Source organism: Pieris napi, chromosome 3 (assembly GCF_905475465.1).
Source record: "Pieris napi chromosome 3, ilPieNapi1.2, whole genome shotgun sequence".
NCBI lineage: Eukaryota > Metazoa > Arthropoda > Insecta > Lepidoptera > Pieridae > Pieris > Pieris napi.
This window is the reverse complement of record NC_062236.1, coordinates 3,130,971-3,151,465: the sequence shown is the minus strand read 5'-3', so window position 1 is coordinate 3,151,465 and position 20,495 is coordinate 3,130,971. Positions and strand designations below refer to the sequence as shown.

At 34.3% G+C, this 20,495-nt stretch overlaps 1 protein-coding gene and 1 long non-coding RNA gene across 5 annotated transcripts; one reads left to right on the top strand and one right to left on the bottom strand.

The window, feature by feature from the left end:
- The first annotated feature begins 629 nt into the window (after positions 1–629).
- LOC125063486 (angiomotin-like protein 2) lies at positions 630–18,842 on the top strand. Of its 4 annotated transcripts, XM_047669956.1 has the most exons (19): positions 630–715; positions 799–937; positions 1,017–1,137; positions 1,367–1,545; positions 1,708–1,862; positions 1,942–2,146; positions 3,256–3,482; positions 5,610–5,787; positions 8,332–8,481; positions 8,946–9,054; positions 9,619–9,764; positions 10,298–10,437; positions 10,931–11,131; positions 11,757–11,891; positions 12,387–12,496; positions 13,063–13,212; positions 13,775–13,860; positions 16,402–16,620; positions 17,516–18,842. In XM_047669956.1, exons 3-19 carry the CDS (start codon positions 1,065–1,067, stop codon positions 17,771–17,773), a joined length of 2,721 nt encoding a protein of 906 aa, XP_047525912.1. In that variant the 5' UTR covers positions 630–715; positions 799–937; positions 1,017–1,064; the 3' UTR covers positions 17,774–18,842. The 4 variants fall into 4 exon arrangements, with proteins under 4 accessions (XP_047525912.1, XP_047525915.1, XP_047525913.1 ...); XM_047669959.1 differs by having other exon boundaries at positions 667–937; positions 1,058–1,137; positions 1,379–1,545; XM_047669957.1 differs by having other exon boundaries at positions 667–937; positions 1,058–1,137.
- Positions 4,527–18,950, bottom strand: LOC125063488. The gene is made up of 3 exons (XR_007119517.1): positions 18,940–18,950; positions 18,862–18,863; positions 4,527–4,695 (listed from the first exon to the last, which is right to left on the bottom strand). It is a non-coding gene; the product is annotated as an uncharacterized LOC125063488 (long non-coding RNA).
- Positions 18,951–20,495: the final 1,545 nt, after the last annotated feature.

Here is a 20,495-nt window from a genome sequence, read left to right as displayed (position 1 = left end):
TAGGTCTTAAACCAAAGAATCGTTGCTTAAAATGATTGCCGCTGTCTAGAGTTGTCACAGATAACGAAGTTGTTGTTAAAGAAAACGAAGATGCTGATGAGAGCGGAACTAAAATTTCTACTCCCGGAAAAAAAAGGCTGAGATTGAGGGGGAAGATGGAAATTGACGAATATGACCTAGGTGTAATAAGACGGAAAACCCATGAGTTTTACGCCATGAAGAAAGAAATTCCATCTATTCAAATTGTTTAATTAATCACAATTATAATATTAAACTAAAATTGCTAAAATTTGTATTTATTTTTTACTTCATGCTAAAAGACTTACGGTCATATCTATAAAAACACGATTCCTCTATAACACTCCTGTATTCAATCTGTGGTTACGTCTTTTCCTTGAATAATCTCTACAACAGAATATTTCAATCGACGTTTATCGAGTGTTTTAAGAAATCTTGTTTTTATAAAATATAAGATTCAAAGAATTTTACCCTACAAACCGCCAACTTTCAATTTAGGTCGCAGACATATTATAATACTTACGACGTTATAGATCGTTATACATATGCAATAGTGAGAAGTGTCAAGTGTGTCATTGTTGTCCAATATGTAAAATATCCCACTATTATAGGTAATTGTGTACCATCAACGTCAATTTGACAACACGTAAATAACTTCAAAGTGGAGCTTCTTGAGAAATAATCAGATTGAGGAATTGTAATTTCTTTAATCTTTTATTTAGTTCTTTTGTCATATTATAAGTAATTAATTAGTTAATCGAGTGGCTCTTATAATTTCAGAAGCAACGAAACAAATAAGACAGTTGCAATACATATTGAAGTGACAAAAAAAATAACATTAAGGTGCATGGTACAGTAAAGAGAATTTGTAATACTCCGTATATGGCGTACTCATCAGAAATTATGTTATTAGTACAAAGTAAGCCTGATTATTCAAATTTCTCCTAAAAAACAATATTTAAAGCGTTGTGTAAATTTCAAACATACATTAATTGTAGGATGATATAGTTAATACAGTAAAAATAAGTGTCTCTTAAAGAAGCAACATGGGCTCCATGCGACCATCAGGACGATTTATGTCATTTGCAAATAACATACAAAGAACACAAAAACAGCCAGGTAAATAACCCTCTATTATATTAAATGTTAAAATAATTGGTATCAACAAAATGACTTTCTAATGAATCATAAGTCCAATGCCCTTGTTACACTTAAATATGGTGATCTGATTAATTTATTCTTTAATATAAACTGTTTACATCTATCAAATTCTGTTTTTTTCCTACAATTTTTATTTTTTGTTGAGTGAGTGAGTCATACCATCAATTGTGAATTCAAAATGACATAGTATTGTTTTCAGTTCCGAGTAGTTTTACTCAAAGTCTATCAGGCAGTGAGACAGATGTTTCGACATCTAATGAAAACTTATCAAGAGAAGAGAGATATGTGGTAAGACATACAGCAAGAGTGGAACCCCAGGGACAAGAAAATCAGAGTCAAAATAACAACAATAGGAACTCACTCAAGGTGCTATATTATTATTATTTTTTCAATTAATGGTAATTTTTATTTCTTAAATGTACCAAGTGATTAATAGATATGCGAATATGTATATCTATTTAATAAGGCAACAAGTATATGTATATAACATAACAATAATCCTTAATAATATTTTTATATGTTCAATAGGACAGTGTCACAGGAAGTAATCGTAATTCATTAAAGGATTCAGTAGGTGGTGGTAATAGCAACAGAAGTTCACTGGATGTGTCCTCTTCCTCTTACAACACACTTATTATTCACAACCAAGATGATTCTTGGTCGTCTCGACCAACACCAATACGGTAAGGCAAAAAAAACAGCAGCTAAGTGAGTTTTAAAAAGATGCACTATTAGAGTGTTTATATATTTTTGTAATTTTAGAGAACATGAACGAACCACAAGTGAAGTGAAACATTCAAACACACAGTCATCCCCATACCATACATTGAAGAAATCAGAGATTAAGAAGCCGAGTGGGATACCATTACCTAAGATACATAAACAGCAAGAAGTGACAGCTAGTGCTAATTATATAGATATTGGGGGTCAACGGATATACACAAGTCCCCCTGACCATGGTGTTCAGGTAATTTGATTCTTATATTATATTTAGTCGTAATATGCATATGACATACATCTCATTTGTAGTGATAGCTCCACAAAAGTGTTTTTAATGTTCTGCATATTAATTTATACAGTTTTTCAAAGATGTGTTTCAAGTTAATACCTATAATATATTTCATAATATAAAATAATGCCCCCCATACTTCAACATTGTGGCTCATAGAAGTAAAAATGAGACAAACTGATTTTCCTAAAACCATATGCAATTTGTACATGAACAAAGATGGTGGGCCTGATGGAATTCGGCTTTAGTGCTTAAGTCATGTGCACATGAACTGTCTCCTATACTGAAACACATATACTTAAGTTCTGTAATGGTGCTCAGGTCTTGGAAGCTTGCTAACAGGCAGCCTGTGCCAAACAGCTACCTTTTTTTCTTTTCAGTTTTTCTCTTAACTAGGGGTGCCTGGAAGAGATCGCTTATTAGCGATAAGGCCGCCCGTTGCATCCCTTATAGTTTTTTATGTATTGTGTTTCTTTTATTTGCAATGAAATGTTAATAAATAAATAAATATATAAATAACTGTGCCGACCCTACTATCAACCTATTTAGGTGAACTCTGTTCTCTGCATGATTATGGAGCATTTATTGAATAGTCGCCTTATTTGGAAGAATATGATCTGTTTAGCGATCGCCAATATGGATTTCGTCGTAATCGATCTACAGGTTACCTTCTAATAGAAGGGGAGGCCCATGGAATGCCATGGTGAAGCATTGTCTGTATCCCTTTACATTTCTAAAGTCATCGATAAAGTGGCACGCAAGCCTCTTAGACAAGCTCTCATGATTTGCGTTACCCGATGGTCTTTGCAAATGGATAGCAGATTTCTTGAAAGAGTGCTCACTCGTGTATTTGATGAACTAATACGACTTGATTTCCGTGGTGGTGCAGCCAGTACTTTATTTCAATGTGCTCACTGCATAAGCAAAACTTTTATAACAGATATACGCTTTCACAGTAGTTACTTATTTAAACCAAAAATAATATTTCGTCTACTATTCCTGGGTTTTCCAATGACCCATAAAAAACAGAGCTATTCTTTATATTAAATTGTTGACATCTGTTCTAGGAAATAACAGAAATCCCAGATGACTTCTTGAACCAATCATCTGTATTGAAGCACCTAGCTAAAGAGGTAGCTCAGTCACCTACTCCGCGAAATACGACCCCTCCCGCCTCACCGCATGCCCCCCGAGCGCCCTCCAAGTCAAGGGAGGAACGAATCAAAGGCAAAGCGAAGGCTAAACTGAGCAAGGAGAAGCTCAGTTTGTCAAGGTCACAGCCGGATTTGACCAGGTAAGGATATTATATTTAAACAAAATGTTGGCAACTTTTTGTAGAAAATTTAATATTCTTAAGCATTAAATAAGTATTAAAAGACAAATTTAATGAAGCGTCGTATCATATTCCGTTATAAGTTGTGTTAGTGCTCGTTCAGACACGGCGGGAACCGCGCGATTTCAGAATCGCATGGAAATCGCGCGGGTCTTATTTGTATGAGTTATTAAGTAAGTGCTCGTTCAGACACGGCGGGAACCGCGCGATTGTCAGATCGTGCGGTTTGAACCGCAAAAATGGCGACTGTTCAAACAGTGGCGGTTAGTTAGCGATCAGTTTCAAGATGGAAGTCGAAGAGGAACTGCGTGTCTGTAGTTGATACAGAAAACAAAGGAAAGAAAGAAAAGGCAGATTCAGAGAGAATCGACTGACACATGGCAAATTTGTAACACTATATCCCAATTTAAGAATGTTTGAGAGAAATTTTTTTGACTATTTGAGAATGTCAATAAAACCTTTTGATGAACTTATTAAACTAATCAGGGAAGATATTTCAAGCTCTCAAACACTTATGAGGCAAGCGTGTCACCAGAAGAAAAACTCTCCACTTCATCAATAAATAACTCAGTATATTATTTTTTTCCAACGTGTCTTCACAATCTCCAAATATCTCCAATAACTCTTGCCAAGCTCGGTTCTTGATTATTTTATTTGAATAATCATCACACTGAATATCCCATATTGCAGGTCTTTTCTCCACCTCATCAATAAATAGTTCAACGTCGAAACGATCCATGGCTAACTCACGAGCTGTGGACGTGCCTACCGCGCGGTAGCCGCAATGCAACTGAACGCGAAGTAAAGACTCCATAGTAATAGAAACGTGCGGGAGTATCGCGATTCTATTTTCTGGCGGTTGGGTTGCGGAAACCGTGCGGTTTGATTAACCGCGCGGGTATGTCTGAACGAATACTTAATAACTCATACAAATAAGACCCGCGCGATTTCCATGCGATTCTGAAATCGCGCGGTTCCCGCCGTGTCTGAACGAGCACTAATCGTTCAGACATACCCGCGCGGTTAATCAAACCGCACGGTTTCCGCAACCCAACCGCCAGAAAATAGAATCGCGATACTCCCGCGCGGTTCTATTACTATGAAGATCTTACTCAGCGTTCATTAGCATTGCGGGCACCGCGCGATTAACACGTCATAACAAGAGCACCGTGAGCTCGCTATCGCTTCGACACTGAGTTATTTACTGATGAAGTGGAGAGTTTTTCTTCTGGTAACACGCTTGCCCTCATAAGTGTTTCAGAGCTTGAAATGTCTTCCCTGATTAGTTCAATGAGTTCATCAAAAGATTTTATTGACATTCTCAAATAGTCAATAGTGTTACAAATTTACCATGTGTCAGTCGATCCTCTCTGAATCTGCCTTTTCTTTATCAACCACAGACACGTTAGTTACTCTTCGACTTCCATCTTGAAAGTTGAAACTGATCGCTAACTAACCGCCAATGTTTGAACAGTCGACATTTTTGCGGTTCAAACCGCACGATCTGACAATCGCGCGGTTCCCGCCGTGTCTGAACGAGCACTTAATTAATTAATTTGAATTTTCGTTTTACAAATCGTCTTACAAATGTTCGAATTGAAAGAAGTGAATTGTATTGTTGAAATCATTGTATTCTTTGTATTTGTGGTAGACTTGGGCAATTCGCGAGATCTTTAATATAATAGAAAGACCACACAATGTTCGATTAGTCAATATAAAAGTCGTAATCATTAAATAGGAATATTGTTTTTTTAGCTATAGCACTAGGAATCATATAATTTAATTATGTTTTTTATTGCAAAGGAATGTGTAATTATAACAAAACGTATTAATTGTATATTATTTACATAAAAAAATGTGTTTGGAAAGATTACACCTATTAAAAAGGCCTGCCTTAACGTTCTTGTTCATACTTTCGTTTGTAAGTAATAATTTCAACCGTCAATTATTTTGGCTTAGTGCTTAACACACATGGGTTATATCCACCCAAAAGGAGCTCGATGCCTGGCGAAACTTTGAGTTTGAAACTTTTTGCCTTCGGACCCGTCCAGTTCAAACATCAAGTAATAATTGTGTGACGATTTTCAGTGTGGGAGTCCGAGCAGTACCAGGTGGTTCGGAATCCAGCGGCTGGTGCAGCGGTGGCGAAGGTTCCTTAGAGGAAGACGATGCCTTCACAGCAGTCCTTGATGCATTGGCTGCGGAGAATCATCAGCTCAAACGCCAGCTTGCTAATGCGTGTGAGAGGGTGTCTAAAACCTCTAAGGTATTTAAAATTTCAGTATTTTTCGTGAAGAGGCGGATCTATGCATTTGAATCTATGTATGCTCCACAGATACAGTATAGCTCTGTGGTAAAACAATTACTTTTTTAAAGTCAAACAGTAGTTTTTAAGTTCAAGAGGAAATAATGATTTTGGTGTTTGCACAGACTGCCGATTACTATGCGTAAAAAAACGTGACACGTGTGTTTGCTATACAGTATGTGCTTTTTAGTATGTTCGAGATTCGTAATTAATATATGAAATATTATTCCTTAAACAGGTAGATATAGGAGGTTCAGAGGAATATAAATGAATCAAACAGATCTTAATAAATAGTAAATTTCCTAGAAAAATTTATTAGAAAAAATGTGATATTTTTAAAAACTTTTCTATTTATTTCAATTTTTTTAATGCGTAAAAGAAACAACGAAATAATATTACAATTACAGTTCATTGCAATAAAAATGTAATCTTTTAATCCCTTAACAGTTATTTAAATATGGTCAATTCGCAAGAGTTAAAAATATATCGTATGATATTACGCTGTGACCGTGTGATTCCGCGTAAAACTAAATTTAATCGTGAGTAATGTTTATTTTCAGTTGTATTTACGTCACTTTGTTTGAATGAAAAACCGAGTACATTGCACTTATTTTGTACAGCGTGAATCACCCGTGACCTTCTAACTATATTTACTTGTAATTAAGCGACCAGGGTCAATCAGGAAATTTCGATAAGTATCCATATTCATGTGCCAAACGGTTAAGAAGTAGCTCAAGAAAACTTCTTCAAAGATTCTTCTTGTACAACCAAAGAGATTGAACAATGTGTTAGACATCTTCTTAGCTGTAGGAGCAGTGTCCCTTTAAGATCGAATTGCCTTCGCTTTAAAACTATTATAAGGCAGTAGTCTAAATTGCTTAATCGCTTTGAAACAGCAATTATTTGTATATAGTGTGGGTTGTATAGGGAATGAATAACATAGATGTTTTAAAACATCAAATAAAAAAATACGATCTACGTTATAACCCATATATGTATAATGTATATGTGTAATATATCTGTTAACGTAAAATTGTAAAAACCGTTAGATTGTAATCTATCGGTTATCGGTTATCGGTATTCGGTAGATTGTACTACACTAACTTAGTTATCATTCAAACTTCTTTGGTCAATTACAGATTAATTTTTCTTCCCAACAATTTCATATAACTACCGAATAATAATACGTTAAATTGCAAGCAGTATGTTGAGTTGACAATCTTTCGACAGTTTACAATCTGACGAGATAGATTACAATCTAACGGTTTTTACAATTTTACGGTGACATATCTAACTGGTTTCATTTTTATTAATTAATATCGTTTTAAATTAGAATTCAGCATGCAAGCATGCTAAAATTAGCACATCTATGCAGCAATCGAGGTGAATACACTCGATTGTGGACTGTAAATTACCGTATTAATTGCTTTGTAACTGAATTTGTCTGTTGCTAAAAGCGGGACGTAGCTCAAACTAATTACGCAAATGCTATTTCAACTAAGCTCTACGTCATTGTTAAAATGAATATTATATTTTAAAAAATATGAAAGAAGGTCCTTAGTTAGTTGTAAACTTTTTTAACCGATAAAAACTCGATGGAGCTGGTGAACATTTGTTTCTTAGGAGGAGATCTAATGGAAGACGAAGAAGAAGTAAAATCTCTTTGTTTAAATCAGATGGCATATATATAATAATAAATATTTTATTTTAAAAATATTATAAGTACAACAGTGATTTGTTGTTGCGCAATTAGCACGTGCTTCTTTGATGTAGTCAAACATCATGAACAACGACATGTCTAAACCCAAAAACCGATGACATGTGTCAGACACAGAAGGCTAATCAGCCTTCTGAATAAATAAAATAAACATGATTGAAGAAACTGGTGTCATTTAAGGCCAAGAAGATTTATAGAAGATATAGATAGCGTTGGAGCGTTAATTGATAATTATTATTTGCAGTGATTTGTGTATTTTTGTTTTCTTCAGCATTGCAGGAAATGCACTATGGTAAAATGTTGAAGACCACAGGAGGACTATGTAGTTTTTAAGCCCGTTAAAGACTTTACAACAAGTTTTGTATTAAATTACATTTTGATAAAAATAGTGTATATTATAAATACTTATATTATATACGTATATATACAGAAAAATTACATGCCATTAAAATCTAACAAATTATAAATAAAATAATTTTCTAAGAAAAAAAAAACAGTTAGTAAAAAGTTGAATCAGTTTTATTGCAATGGTAGAAAATTCAATCATTCGATTGATTCTGTAAAGTAATAAAAAAGATGATTATAGATATTAAAATCGATAAGTTAGTATTAAGCGAGTTGTTCTAGTGCAAATACCGTCAATCATTCAGTGAATTTTAGCCCATTCGAAATATAAGATAGTGATTTATGATTTGTATATTGAAACTGTCATAACCAAGATGTCATACGAAAACGATAGCTAACATGTGCTTATGTGTATTGATTAATGTAAATTTACTTTGTCTTAGTTGGAAGAGGAAGTCGAGAAAGTTCGTACAGCCCACGAAGACTTGGTTGGTTCGTGCGAGCGTCGAGAGAGGCTAGAACGAGCTGCGCGCGTAAGACTACAGGCAGATTGTAGAAGGCTCCATGAACTCAACAGGGCACTCAAACATCAGGTACACTATGGGCTATTTGACAGTATGAAAAAAACATTGAGAAAGGACAATGCGCAAGCGCAATCGTGCCCGTTATTATGTTCTATTTAGCCTTAAAAGTCATAATTCATGTTTTACCACTCCGGAGAAACTAAATAATATTATTAATAATAATACTCGTTTAATTAAAGTCGCTGATGTCAAACAATTAAATTTAACTTATTAGTTGTAGACTTGATCAATTTTGTAAGGAAATCGTGACCAAATATCATATACAACTATACTTTTTGAATGCTGAAGGAAATTACTCTTAACTCGTGTTTAACGATTAATTTTTATATTTTGATTATTTTTAGTGAAACTGTTTAGTTTCACTAAAACATACATATTTATGTAATTTCTTTAATTGCAATTCTACTTTATTTCATTATTTAAGCGTTTATGGAAAATTAATATATGCAAAATAAATGTTGAATTATGTTCAGGTGGAACTGCTGTCTCAAGGCGTGCGTGCTGATGCCGATAGTAACAGCGAAGTGCTTCGTAAGGAGTTACAAAACAGAGAAATGCTTATTGCACAGCTTATTACACAAAGTATGTATTTTATCCGACTTCGAAAACCCCGAATGATAATGTACAATTCGACATGTATTTTTACAAAGATTATGTTTTACTTGGTATTCATGGAGTTTAGATGAGATCTGTTCTGTTATAAAAATATTTTTTGAAGTGAAACTTCTTTAGGCTAAAATTTTTACGGATGAAACGCAATAATAATATCATATATAATAATATTAGCGTCACGAAGATGTGCAGCGTTTTTGTCGAAAATAAGGGAGAGAGCGATTGAGACCGATTGAGAAAGAGTAAGAAGGGGAGATCGAGAAAAAATACACGCTATTGGTTGATGCATTCGTTTAGTAGTTACATATTAGAACTGTCGCATAACATCTTGTGCATCTTACGCAGACTTTTTTGGGGCTTTTACCTTTGTATTAGTTAATTTACAAAGAAGTTTCACTTCTGACACGTGTACGTTGTACGCACGCAATTTTTTTAAACTATTCGGAAAATTTACATGAATTTTGAGATGAATTCTTACGTCCATCAATGTAAAAAAAATATATTTATTTATGAACAAAATCATGGCGATTTCAGACAAAGAGTTAGCATGCGCAAAGGAGCGTCAGGAGATCGAAATGTCTGCTCAACGTGCGACTTTGCAAGAACAAAGGACCCACATCGATATTCTGGATACAGCACTCACCAATGCGCAGGCTAATGTTGTGAGACTTGAAGAAGAGGTAATGATTTTTAGTGTTCAATATTTAATATTTTTCATATCGTATCCACTTAAAGGATTTTTTTTAAACAGACACGACCAGCGAAATTAAATATTAAAGTACAAAAATATAATAATAGAAACAACAATAAAAAATAAAACTATGACAAGAATTATACTATTTCAATCGAGAATTGAATTATCGATACTGTGTTCTAATTCTTCTCTTAAAATTATAGTAATGACAAAAATAAGTAACATTTAAATGAATTTCTATGATAGAATTTCTGGATCGTCGGACCAATTTTTGAATCGCATATACCGCTATTACGATGTTTTGATTCTTATTGATTCGGTTTTCCGGGGGTGGGTTCAATAATCTCCAAAAATTGCGTGACGTAATACTTGAACGCTCCCTTACCTAAAAAAGCACACACACATTGTTCATTTCCACACCTCAATAAGGAAATTATTAGTACATTGTCTTTGTTAGTACATAATGTTCTTTATATAACGTGTAACCGTTTCGGCTATATTCTTAAACATTGTATTTAGTGTCGTCACACAAGCGGTTACGTAGAACGGGTGAGGGGACTCCAGCGAGCCTTAGCTTCAATACAACAGGCCTCCGACAGACGAGAACATACTGAGAGGAAGCTACGAGCTCAGTTGGAGAAGGAATTGCAGACACTCCGGTAAGTTTGAAGAAAAAAAAGTAGTCATACTAGATTCAGAAATTCCAAAAGTAGGTTATAAACAAATAAATTATTTTTTTAACAACTTAAATTCATTCTGAAACAAAGTAAGCGCATTTTTAAAGTCGAATGAGGTGTTTTTATTGATGGTTTTCTCATTCAGTTAAAGGAAATTATTAGTTTAATAATGCTGTTAGTATTAGTAGTGGTCATATTAAAAAAAAAATTGTGGAATAAAGCGGTGACCCCTGCCATAAAGTTGTTGTTTCCTTAATTTTAATTGGGAACTATTAATATTTAAACAAGAAGTATTAATCAATCATGTTAAGGTTAAAAAACAATTCTAGTTTAACACACTATCTTTTGTATATTTCAATGTCCAATGGTCCTTAATTTGCTTAAATGGATTCAGAAAAGAGATTGAACGCGTACTATGAATCCTGTATGTCAAAATCCATTACGTCACAATCAACATATAATGATTATACTTTAGCAAACGCGAATGCACCTGCGGAGGTGTGGGCAGTCGTATCGGAGGGACCGAAGGAGGTGAAGAAGCAGAACTCCGAAGACAAGTGAGGGAGAGAGACGAACGCCTTCTCGCGTTAGAGGGAGAGTGTGCGAAGTGGGAACAACGGTATTTGGAGGAGGCCGCTTTGAGGCAGGCCGCTGTTTCCGCCGCGTCTATACCCAAGTGAGTGTGATATGCGGCAGAAAGTCACCTGATGTTAAGTAATGCTGTTCATAGACTGCCAATGCCTGAAGGCTCACAAGTGCTAAAGCTTAGGTTTCCTAAAAAGCAGTGCCGTTAACTAACGGCCGTCATTTTACAGTTGTTAATAACGGCCGTCTTTACTTTTTAACATAATGCAAAAAAACAATCAATTTCGCTCGTCCAAGTCACGTTTCCACTCGTTGTATTAATTAAATATGGGCACCGCTACACGCGAATAACGTTGAACTAATGTTTATCACCGCTATGACGGCCGTCATGCAAATGACAGCACCGCTATTTGACGTTACGGTGACACTCAACGTTCTCTAGGAAACCTACTCCGATGTTATTTGTAAACGTAAAGGGTTTACACTGTACTTCAGTGGGCAGATGGTTAAGTTATTAAATTTATTCAAAAAAATCCTAAAAAGACAACAGTCTCACTGCCTTCCGGTCCGGAATTTGGCTCAATATCCATGTTTAAATGTTTTAAAACTAAACAAAATTATACTTATTTACCGTTAATATAAAGTAATCATTAATCACACATAATACCATAACTTAATTAATTTTAATGTATTAATTGTAATATCGTGTTTTATAGGGACGCAAAGATAGCAGCTTTGGAGAAAACTTCAGCGGAATCTGAGCGCCTAATGGCTGAAGTGCGCAGCGAAAAGATACGTCACATGGACGAACTTCACTCTGCACAGAAAAAGGTCGCTGACCTCGAAAGCAGGTATGAATAGTGTCTAGTATTGTAAGTTAGGATTATTTTTTAATTAATTTGTTATTATTAATATAATTATATTTATACACTAGCGGACCCGTCTGTATACACGTCTTAAATACAACTTAAAACCCAACAACAAATATCTAATTGTAGATAATCTAAACTATTCTCGAATCCACTTGAACACTGATTAAAATTGATCCAGCCGTTTCGGAGGAATTTAATTATAAACACAAGATTTATATAAAAAAAACAAAAGATATCAAATTTTTTGAAGCTAGAAATTAAATTGTTTATGCTTTTTTTTATTATAAATTATACATGTTTCTCATCGTTTAATCCTTTCTTCCAAAAATATTTCAAGATGAAAATTAACCAAATCATATTCACGAGACACACGAATAGAAATTAATTTATGTATATACCCTTGTTATGGACAATCGTTTGACTTAAAGTGGTTTTTTATGTATCTTATAAATCTACATACGTTTTCCTTATCAGAGTGAAAGAGTTGGAATCCAAGGTGGCTGAACGAGACGCGATGATCAAAGTCCTGCAGAAACATACGAGTGGTGCTTCCCTAAGGAATAATTCCAGTCGCGAAGAATTAGGTAATTTTAGACTATAGATTTTTTGATGCCTTGGCTTTTATACTGTGATTTTTTAATTCCGTAGAATTCTGACATTTCATAAGTGTTGCTACTAAAAAAGTTCTGCACCGAAAAAAGGACCATTTTGACTTATTTGAGGGCAATAAAAAAAGCTACGTATTTTTAATGTTTTACCTACAAAAAGGTAAATCTTAATCAAATATTTCAATATTTATTTACTTCACTACCTTATAATTCCAGGTTTAGTAAACCTTTTTAAGACAGTAAAATGTTATCTTGTGCGTTTTTTACTGTTTGTGATGAAATGGGACGAAATTATCAGTCGCCGTAAATCCACTTTTTATGTGTTTACTTAATAAATTGGATACATTCACTAACAAATATAATGTATGTATCGAGTTAGATGTTTAGCCTCGTATTGAAATTGAAAAATGTGCTCGGCCAAAAAGGTTTGTAATCTCTGACATGTCAAACAATGATAGCTGTCAGAATTCTACGGAATTAAAAATTAGGAGTTTAAGTTATTTTTTTTAATTTGATCTAATTTTTTATATTTACATTTTCAGTGGGTTTATCTTCCGGAGCATCATTCTCTAGTACGGAAGGTGTGAGCGGGACAGGTGTATCGGGAGTGAGCGGGTCGGGCGTATCGGTGGGCGCACGTTATCGCCATCTCGCTCGGAGAAATTATTCCCCGCACAATGATAATGCCAGCGGTGAGATATTTTGTTAAATAACTTTGTAATCACATCTTGACTCGAGAAGGGGAAATGTGAAAACAATATGTCCACACATATAAAAGTCTGTTTATGAAATTAATCCTGCAGCACGTCTTGTACTTGCAAACTTTAAATTTTTTTCTTTGCTTGACTTGTTCTGGCAATAAACACAAAAATTGTTTTTTTTTACAATATTCGAATGTACTTGTATAAAAAAAGGGTGTGCGTACTTATGTACGCGCGTAAGAAGTTATACTTCTTTGGCATTATTAAAAATAGTTTTTGTTTGCATGCAAATAATTAATTACAATTAAATAATCAAAGACTGAAAAAGGAGTCATTATAGTCAATAAAGTTCAGTTTACATTTGAAAAATTAAATTAATCAATTCTATTATTATTCGAATGTTGTTTTTAAATTATGTCCAATGCCGTAGCATCAATTTTGTGTCACAGTGCGCGCGCATCGTAAAATTTCACTCTCATCAATTTTTCATAACGCGCCTAAAGAAGTATAACTTCAAAAATAGGTACTTGGTTTATTTTTATTATGATTTCAGGATGCGGTTTCGACAGCACATCTCTTCGCCTAGAAGAGCAGTTGGCAGCACTGGAGTCCCGCCTGGAGCGGCCACCTGTGCCCGCCGTGAGTTTCCTGCCGCAGACAGATCTGACCCCGCCGCATGCCTCCTACTACTGATACACACCTCTAATACGCGAAAAACACAAGATTAACGCGTTAAATCACAATTTCATAATTACAGTGCAAACTCTATAGAGTCGCTCAAAGAACTGGAATTTCTGGCTTTTTTGAGCTTATAAGGAAAAAAACCTTACTATGTATAGACATGGCAAACCATGTCGTTTTAGGATTTGCAGTTGGAGTTTACTGTATTTATTTTACATTTAATTGTTTGACATCTTTTAAAAAATTTAAACAATTGTTATAATTAATTTTAAATTTGAATACAACATTTGAACCGATTACGATAGAAGCGTTCACAAAATCACAAGTCTTGAGCGGAAATATAAACTGCAAGAATAATATGTCTGACAGATCTTCCGTCTAGAAATTTTTTTTTTCAAATATGCGCTGACTAATGGTAGAAAAAAATTCATTTAATGTTTTAACACATTGACACACATATGTTATAATTAAACGGCGCGGACACGTATACGATGATCACGTACATACGTGCACGTATATGCTGAATAACAAAATATTGTATAATCGACCACATACAATAAAGTCTTTGTTTGGTTAAATTTACTAAGTACATACGTCCTTTCATACCCCGATGGATCATTCTCTCTAGAATTGTCTTTGGGGAATATTTGGAGCAAGTTCTATGAATTTAAAAATGGGTTAATGATGATTATACTGAATTATCTCCCATTTCTCATACACAACAAAGAGTACAGTCGGACGTAGTATATCTTGTTGAGACAAATAATTGTAAGAAGATGGCCAATTCCGTGTTACTATGGTTACGATATGTTTTGATAAATTTAACTAACTATATATATTTAAATAAATTATACGTACTTATGTTTGAAGGGTTTTCTGTTGTCGAAAGTTTACTTAGAAACAGTATCATATAGGTATATCTTATTGGTAACCATGGCAACAAAACGGTATCTTTAGCCCACATTTTATAAGACAAATTTTACATAAAACTTACCATAGACTAGAATAATGTTTATGGTAGATCCCCAGTACAAATTTTTTGATTCAAATATATCTGGTTAATCATTCTTTGAATCAGAAACACAAAAATGTGTCTGTCATTCTTCAATTCACTTAAATTTTTCCACTACTAATATTGCTTTATAAAGTAGTGTGTGCTTCTAACAATTTACACACATTCCAAACCAAACAACATTCCTCAAAGTGTTTTGTGTGAATTTTCAGCTTCATAATGTCTAATATTAGCTAATCAAAAATATTTTTAAGATTAATATTTGAACATTTGATAGATTGTGCCTTTATTAGTGCCTTAAAATTTTACCCGAAGTTGCCTTATTTTCGGTTGTTTATGCAGAGTATGCACTATTTATAAAATCATTGACTTAATATCTATAAAATTTACCTGTCAATTGTGGTACATAATTTAATTAAAAAATAAGCGTTTTATAATTTGTACCGTATAAATATTTTGGTATAATTATTAAAACATTTGAACAGGTGCCAATCAAATTTATGGTTTTAGGAATCTCTTAAATTCGGAATTTGACTCCCCTAGTCGTGAATGTAGATATAATTTGATTTTTAACTTTTAGGCATTGGTCACAAAAATATGCCAAAGTTAGTTTTAAGATGTGGTGAATGATACAGTTATGTATGGAAATAGCAGATAATTTTTTTTCACACGAAATAATTCGAATTTATTCTTAATTTTGATTGGATTTTTAAAATATTATTCAAAGTTTTTCGGGATTAAAATAACGCGTTGCCTCTTGGCTTCGACGTTGATCACTTCTCTTGTCAGTGAACGTGTGGAACCGTTGTAGAATTTTACAAAAATAACTGTACCATTTGCAAGCCTATCGGTATTTGGTATATGATTAAGTAGATGTTTATTTTTGTATTTATTTTTAGCATTAACTGTTGTACCTTCTAGGTAGCTATACAGCATATATTGTTAGATATCTATTTTATCTTTATAATAAAAGATGAATTTATGATATTTCACAATGAAATCGGAGGCTAATTTTAAGGAAATATACTCTGTCGTAATATATTTTGTAATCGATTTATTTATAGAGAGCATGAATAAAAACGTGTTTTGTTTGTTGTGGTTTTACTGATTGTCCTAACATTTGGCTTTTGAGCTTAATAATAATAATTGCTGGCAAAAATACACGATTCCTAAAGTAATTCTTGCAAATCATTTAATGACTCGAGCGTAAATAAATATATAGATAAGAATTAAATATGTCAACGACTGCAAATATACTGTTGTCTCTAAGTTATTGTAAAACTCTTTTTAATCGAATTTTAGCACGAGTTCACCAAAATTATTAGTATTTTTTCGGGAATTAATATCTAATAAATGAGTCACTAAAAAAATATTTCAACTCTTCATCGTTGCTATTAGCATGTCAAGAGTTATCAAGATAAGTAAAATGAATACCGTAAACTATATCACAAAAAGGCACCTTTGCCAAATAATTTTACCATATCCAGAGGGGTCTATGCTGTTTCCCCGGACTGAGCACAGTTGGGGCTCGTGCTGGTAACGGACGTGGAGAAGAAGCCCTGCTCTTGGAACGTCAGGGACGGGCCTCACAGCAGACCAGGTCATCAAGTCTTCCGCCGCCACCGTCTGCTCTGCCACGCCCACCCCGAAAGCCTTCTGCTCGTAACACCAGATATGATCGCCTGGAACATAGAGATGGTCGTAAAGTTAGTAATTTATAATTTACATAAATGAAAAATAGCTAACTTGTTAACTCCATCTTACTGGTTTTTAAAATTGGTAGATTATGAAATGAAAAAGAACATCGAATTGTTTTAAGTGAAAACTTCTTCTTCTTTGTACACTTTTTTTGGAATGGGTAAAAAATTATAAACTCGCGTCCGGACACGTGACCTGCCCTGGGATTCTGTAACTCACTTTCCGAACCCACACAGCGGTTTTCGCATCGGCGGTCGCTCTCAAATCAGTCGTGAAGCAGTCTTTTTATGATTTGGCATTCTGATAAACAATAAACTACAAGCTTCCACCTTTTCAGAATGCCAAATCATAAAATGACTGATTTGAGAGCGACCGCCGATGCGAAAACCGCGGTGTGAGTTCGAAAAGTGAGTTACAGAATCGCAGGGCAGATCGAAAATTCGTAAGACGGGTGGATAGTAGACAGCTGGCGCGGCGTATTTAATGGAATATATATTGTCATGTTTGTGTACGAAAGCGCAATAAATAAATATTGTATTCTACCACATAAATGATAGTACTTTTATACTGATAATAATTAAAGCAATTCGTGCAAAATTATTCCCTAACCATTCCAAAATATCAAAAATGCCTAACATTAATATTCAAGTTTTCACTTCTGCCAGCACTCCCGGAGGGCAATCCGTTGTTTTTTTTATATGACTTTACCTACACAATGTATACGAAAAGGGCATAAAGTTATAGATAGCTCTGAGTGCTATTTCCCCTTAAAGTGCTTTTACTTGGCACGATAATTCTCTTCTACCACCAACATAGCATATCAAAGACTGGTAAGTATAGTCTAGCGGATTATTTAAATGTTTCCGTAAAGTACCTAGGACCTGCAGGTGTTACCATTTTCAGGACTCAGACGGCTCTGGATCGATTGCTTCTACTGCCTCACGCAGCTCACCTTTGCCATATGACACAGTTCGAAAGCTACCATCAGTGCCAACATCCGCTTCTCTGCCAGCTGCTGAATCCAGGGAATCGCTGGTTCGACCTCGGGATTCGAGTCTCCCTTCACCATCAAAGCTTGCTGTATATGCGGCAGCTAGACGCCGGTCCGCTGAATCCGCCAAAGATAACAAACGGACGCACCACTATCGTATTCAGTTTTAATTATTAAATTCTGAAGTTCATAAATGGTTTTCAGATGGCACCAACTCTCAATAATTTTCTTATTAGACGTTTAATATTGTGTACCCATAACATAATTTGTGTTCAACTTTCCTAGTCGGTTTTGAAAAATTTGTTGTTTTCGTATAATTGCCATGATTCTAGTGTTTAGATGTAGTTTGTTAAAAGGTTGTTTTTTTTGTGCACATAAAGAAGTTCTCATACATAATTTAATAAAATCGCATTATTGTATTCTCAACAACGACCCACGAGGTGATTCTAAAATAGAAATATTTCACATCAAATGTATTGATTTATTGATAGTGGGCGGTTAAGAATCGTCTAATGAAGATCGTGATCAGACTCGCTTATTACGTTGTATAAGTTGACACGGGGTTGTGGTTTCTTCTCAGTGAACCACGACGTAAACAATAGTCATGTGTGGAAATAAACCTGTGTTACAAGTCTGACCAGCTGATAATTCAATATCATTTACTGTAAGTATTTAAAAAATATTTTTAAACAGGCGAAATAAATACGTTAGAGAATTCCTTTATGTAATCCAAGCATATTGTGAACTTAAAAAGCAGCTTAGAATTATAGTGTATATAAGTTGATGTATGAATTGTAATTGTTAACATTATACATTACACTGACACTATTACTAAATAAAAGTAGTAACTATAGACTCGTGTATTGCATATTAGGCAATCTCAGCTAATATAAATTAGTTCTTTGCATTGCCTTTAGATATTTAGTCTTTGAATTTATCTATTAAATGAATAAAAATTCGTTGCATCTATTTCGGAATGAAATTGTTTGTATTACGACGATATGTATAAAATCCTAACAAATTCTAAAATTATATTTTTCTGAGGAAGCACGTACATACTAAGAAGATTTTAGATACGTTTTCTGATTTAATTTACGAGGTTTTGTTTGACTAGAATTAATACGAGACTAATATTGTCCATTTTGGGTTGTGTTTTTGTAAGCAAAATTACGCTACTTTATTAATGTTGTTAGCACATATTGAAGAATTCGGCGTAAAATATATTTATTAAATATTTAATGTTTTATTACTTATCCACTTCTTTGTATATAATATATAAGTATAAGGCAGAGGTCAGACGGTCAATATATATCGTGATCCTTGAGATCTCGTCCACATTTATTGATGTGCGACAGAAATAAATATTAAGTCAATATCTATTGAAACTGTAGTACGACCAGTTGATTCAATATATATATATTGAGACAGGTATCGTGATATTGGATCGCGTCATTTATCGACCGTCTGACCCCTGCCTATAATATATATTGAGTTTTATCTGTTATTGCGCTCAAGCCCTAAAATGTCAGGTGTAACGCCGACAAAGTCCTAATGAAGTAGGAAGATGATCGCGAGTCATCAGTCAACAACAGTCAGTCTGCTGTCAACATGCTTAAAGAGCGGTTGCCTATTATTAATTAAGTATAATTAATCCTTGAATAAAGTTTAATATGTATTTTTAAAAGACCTTTTCGTTTTCGCGCCTAACACGGCAGGTCAGCGGTGGTATACGGATATCTGCAGTGGCCGGCACCGCGCTGCAGATTCTATATCCATATTCTCAGTGTTAAGTGATTTAAAAAGATTTAAAGTGTATTTTGTGATATCTTCGATGTCCTAGAGAAAGTCTTTAAGAGAAGAAAGATCGACCTCAATTAAGACATTAAATCTCTGAGGAACCAGTAACGTCGAACGGAAAGTAGCAGTTCAAGAAAAAACGTATATAAAAATAAATTATATTGAATCTCAATCAATCAGAAACAGAAATACCACGCTTATCGTTCCGGAATGTTCGTGTCTGCAGTCATTGTTATTATAGTAATTGTTATGAAATAACCTAATTACACGCTAGTTTATTTTTCTCCTTGCAGCTTGTACACATTAAAATATTAAATAAATTATGCCAGAAGCTTTAATGTTGGAGGACGAAATTATCCAATCTGAACAAGGTGCAAGTAAACCTATTGATAAATCGCCCATAAATCCTCCCCGCGTAACGAGGAAATATACCGCCGCATTCGCCATGGCCGAGTTAGAATTAAACATCATATTCAAGTTTTTTAAATCCTATGATGGATAGGTAGAGTCTAAACTCCTTCTTAGTAAATTGTGATAATGCATTCAAGCTAGCGTCAGATGTGCAAACCCCCATATTATTTAAATACCTTCTGGTTTAATTCAATGGCAAGGCGGAAATTTCCTGCTCCATTAAATAGTTTCGGACTTGGGACTAACTCAAAGATTTCTTGAAATCTCAGTTCAGTGAGCGTAAACATTATTCCCATCTCATGGAATTACAAGAGAGCAGTCAAGGTCCACAGGAGAATGTCAGCCAATATGCTTTTCGTATGGACACATAATTCTCCCAATTATTGACTGAATTATCTTTATCAACCAACAACCAAGAAACTTCCTGACAGAACTGCCGCCATGGAAGACCTCGCCCTTCATCACTTTCTCGTGAGACTCTGACCTAGTATTTATAATAGAGTGAGATGTAAATCAGCAAAGACATTACACGAATCCAATAATTTTGCGATTTCTGAATTTCCAATTAACGCTTTATAAACGCCCACATGGCGAGAATAAATTCAATAACAGCAGTAGACACGATTCTTTAAATACAAATCCTAATGCCCTCACCTTAGAGAGCTTCATATAACCCACTGAGAT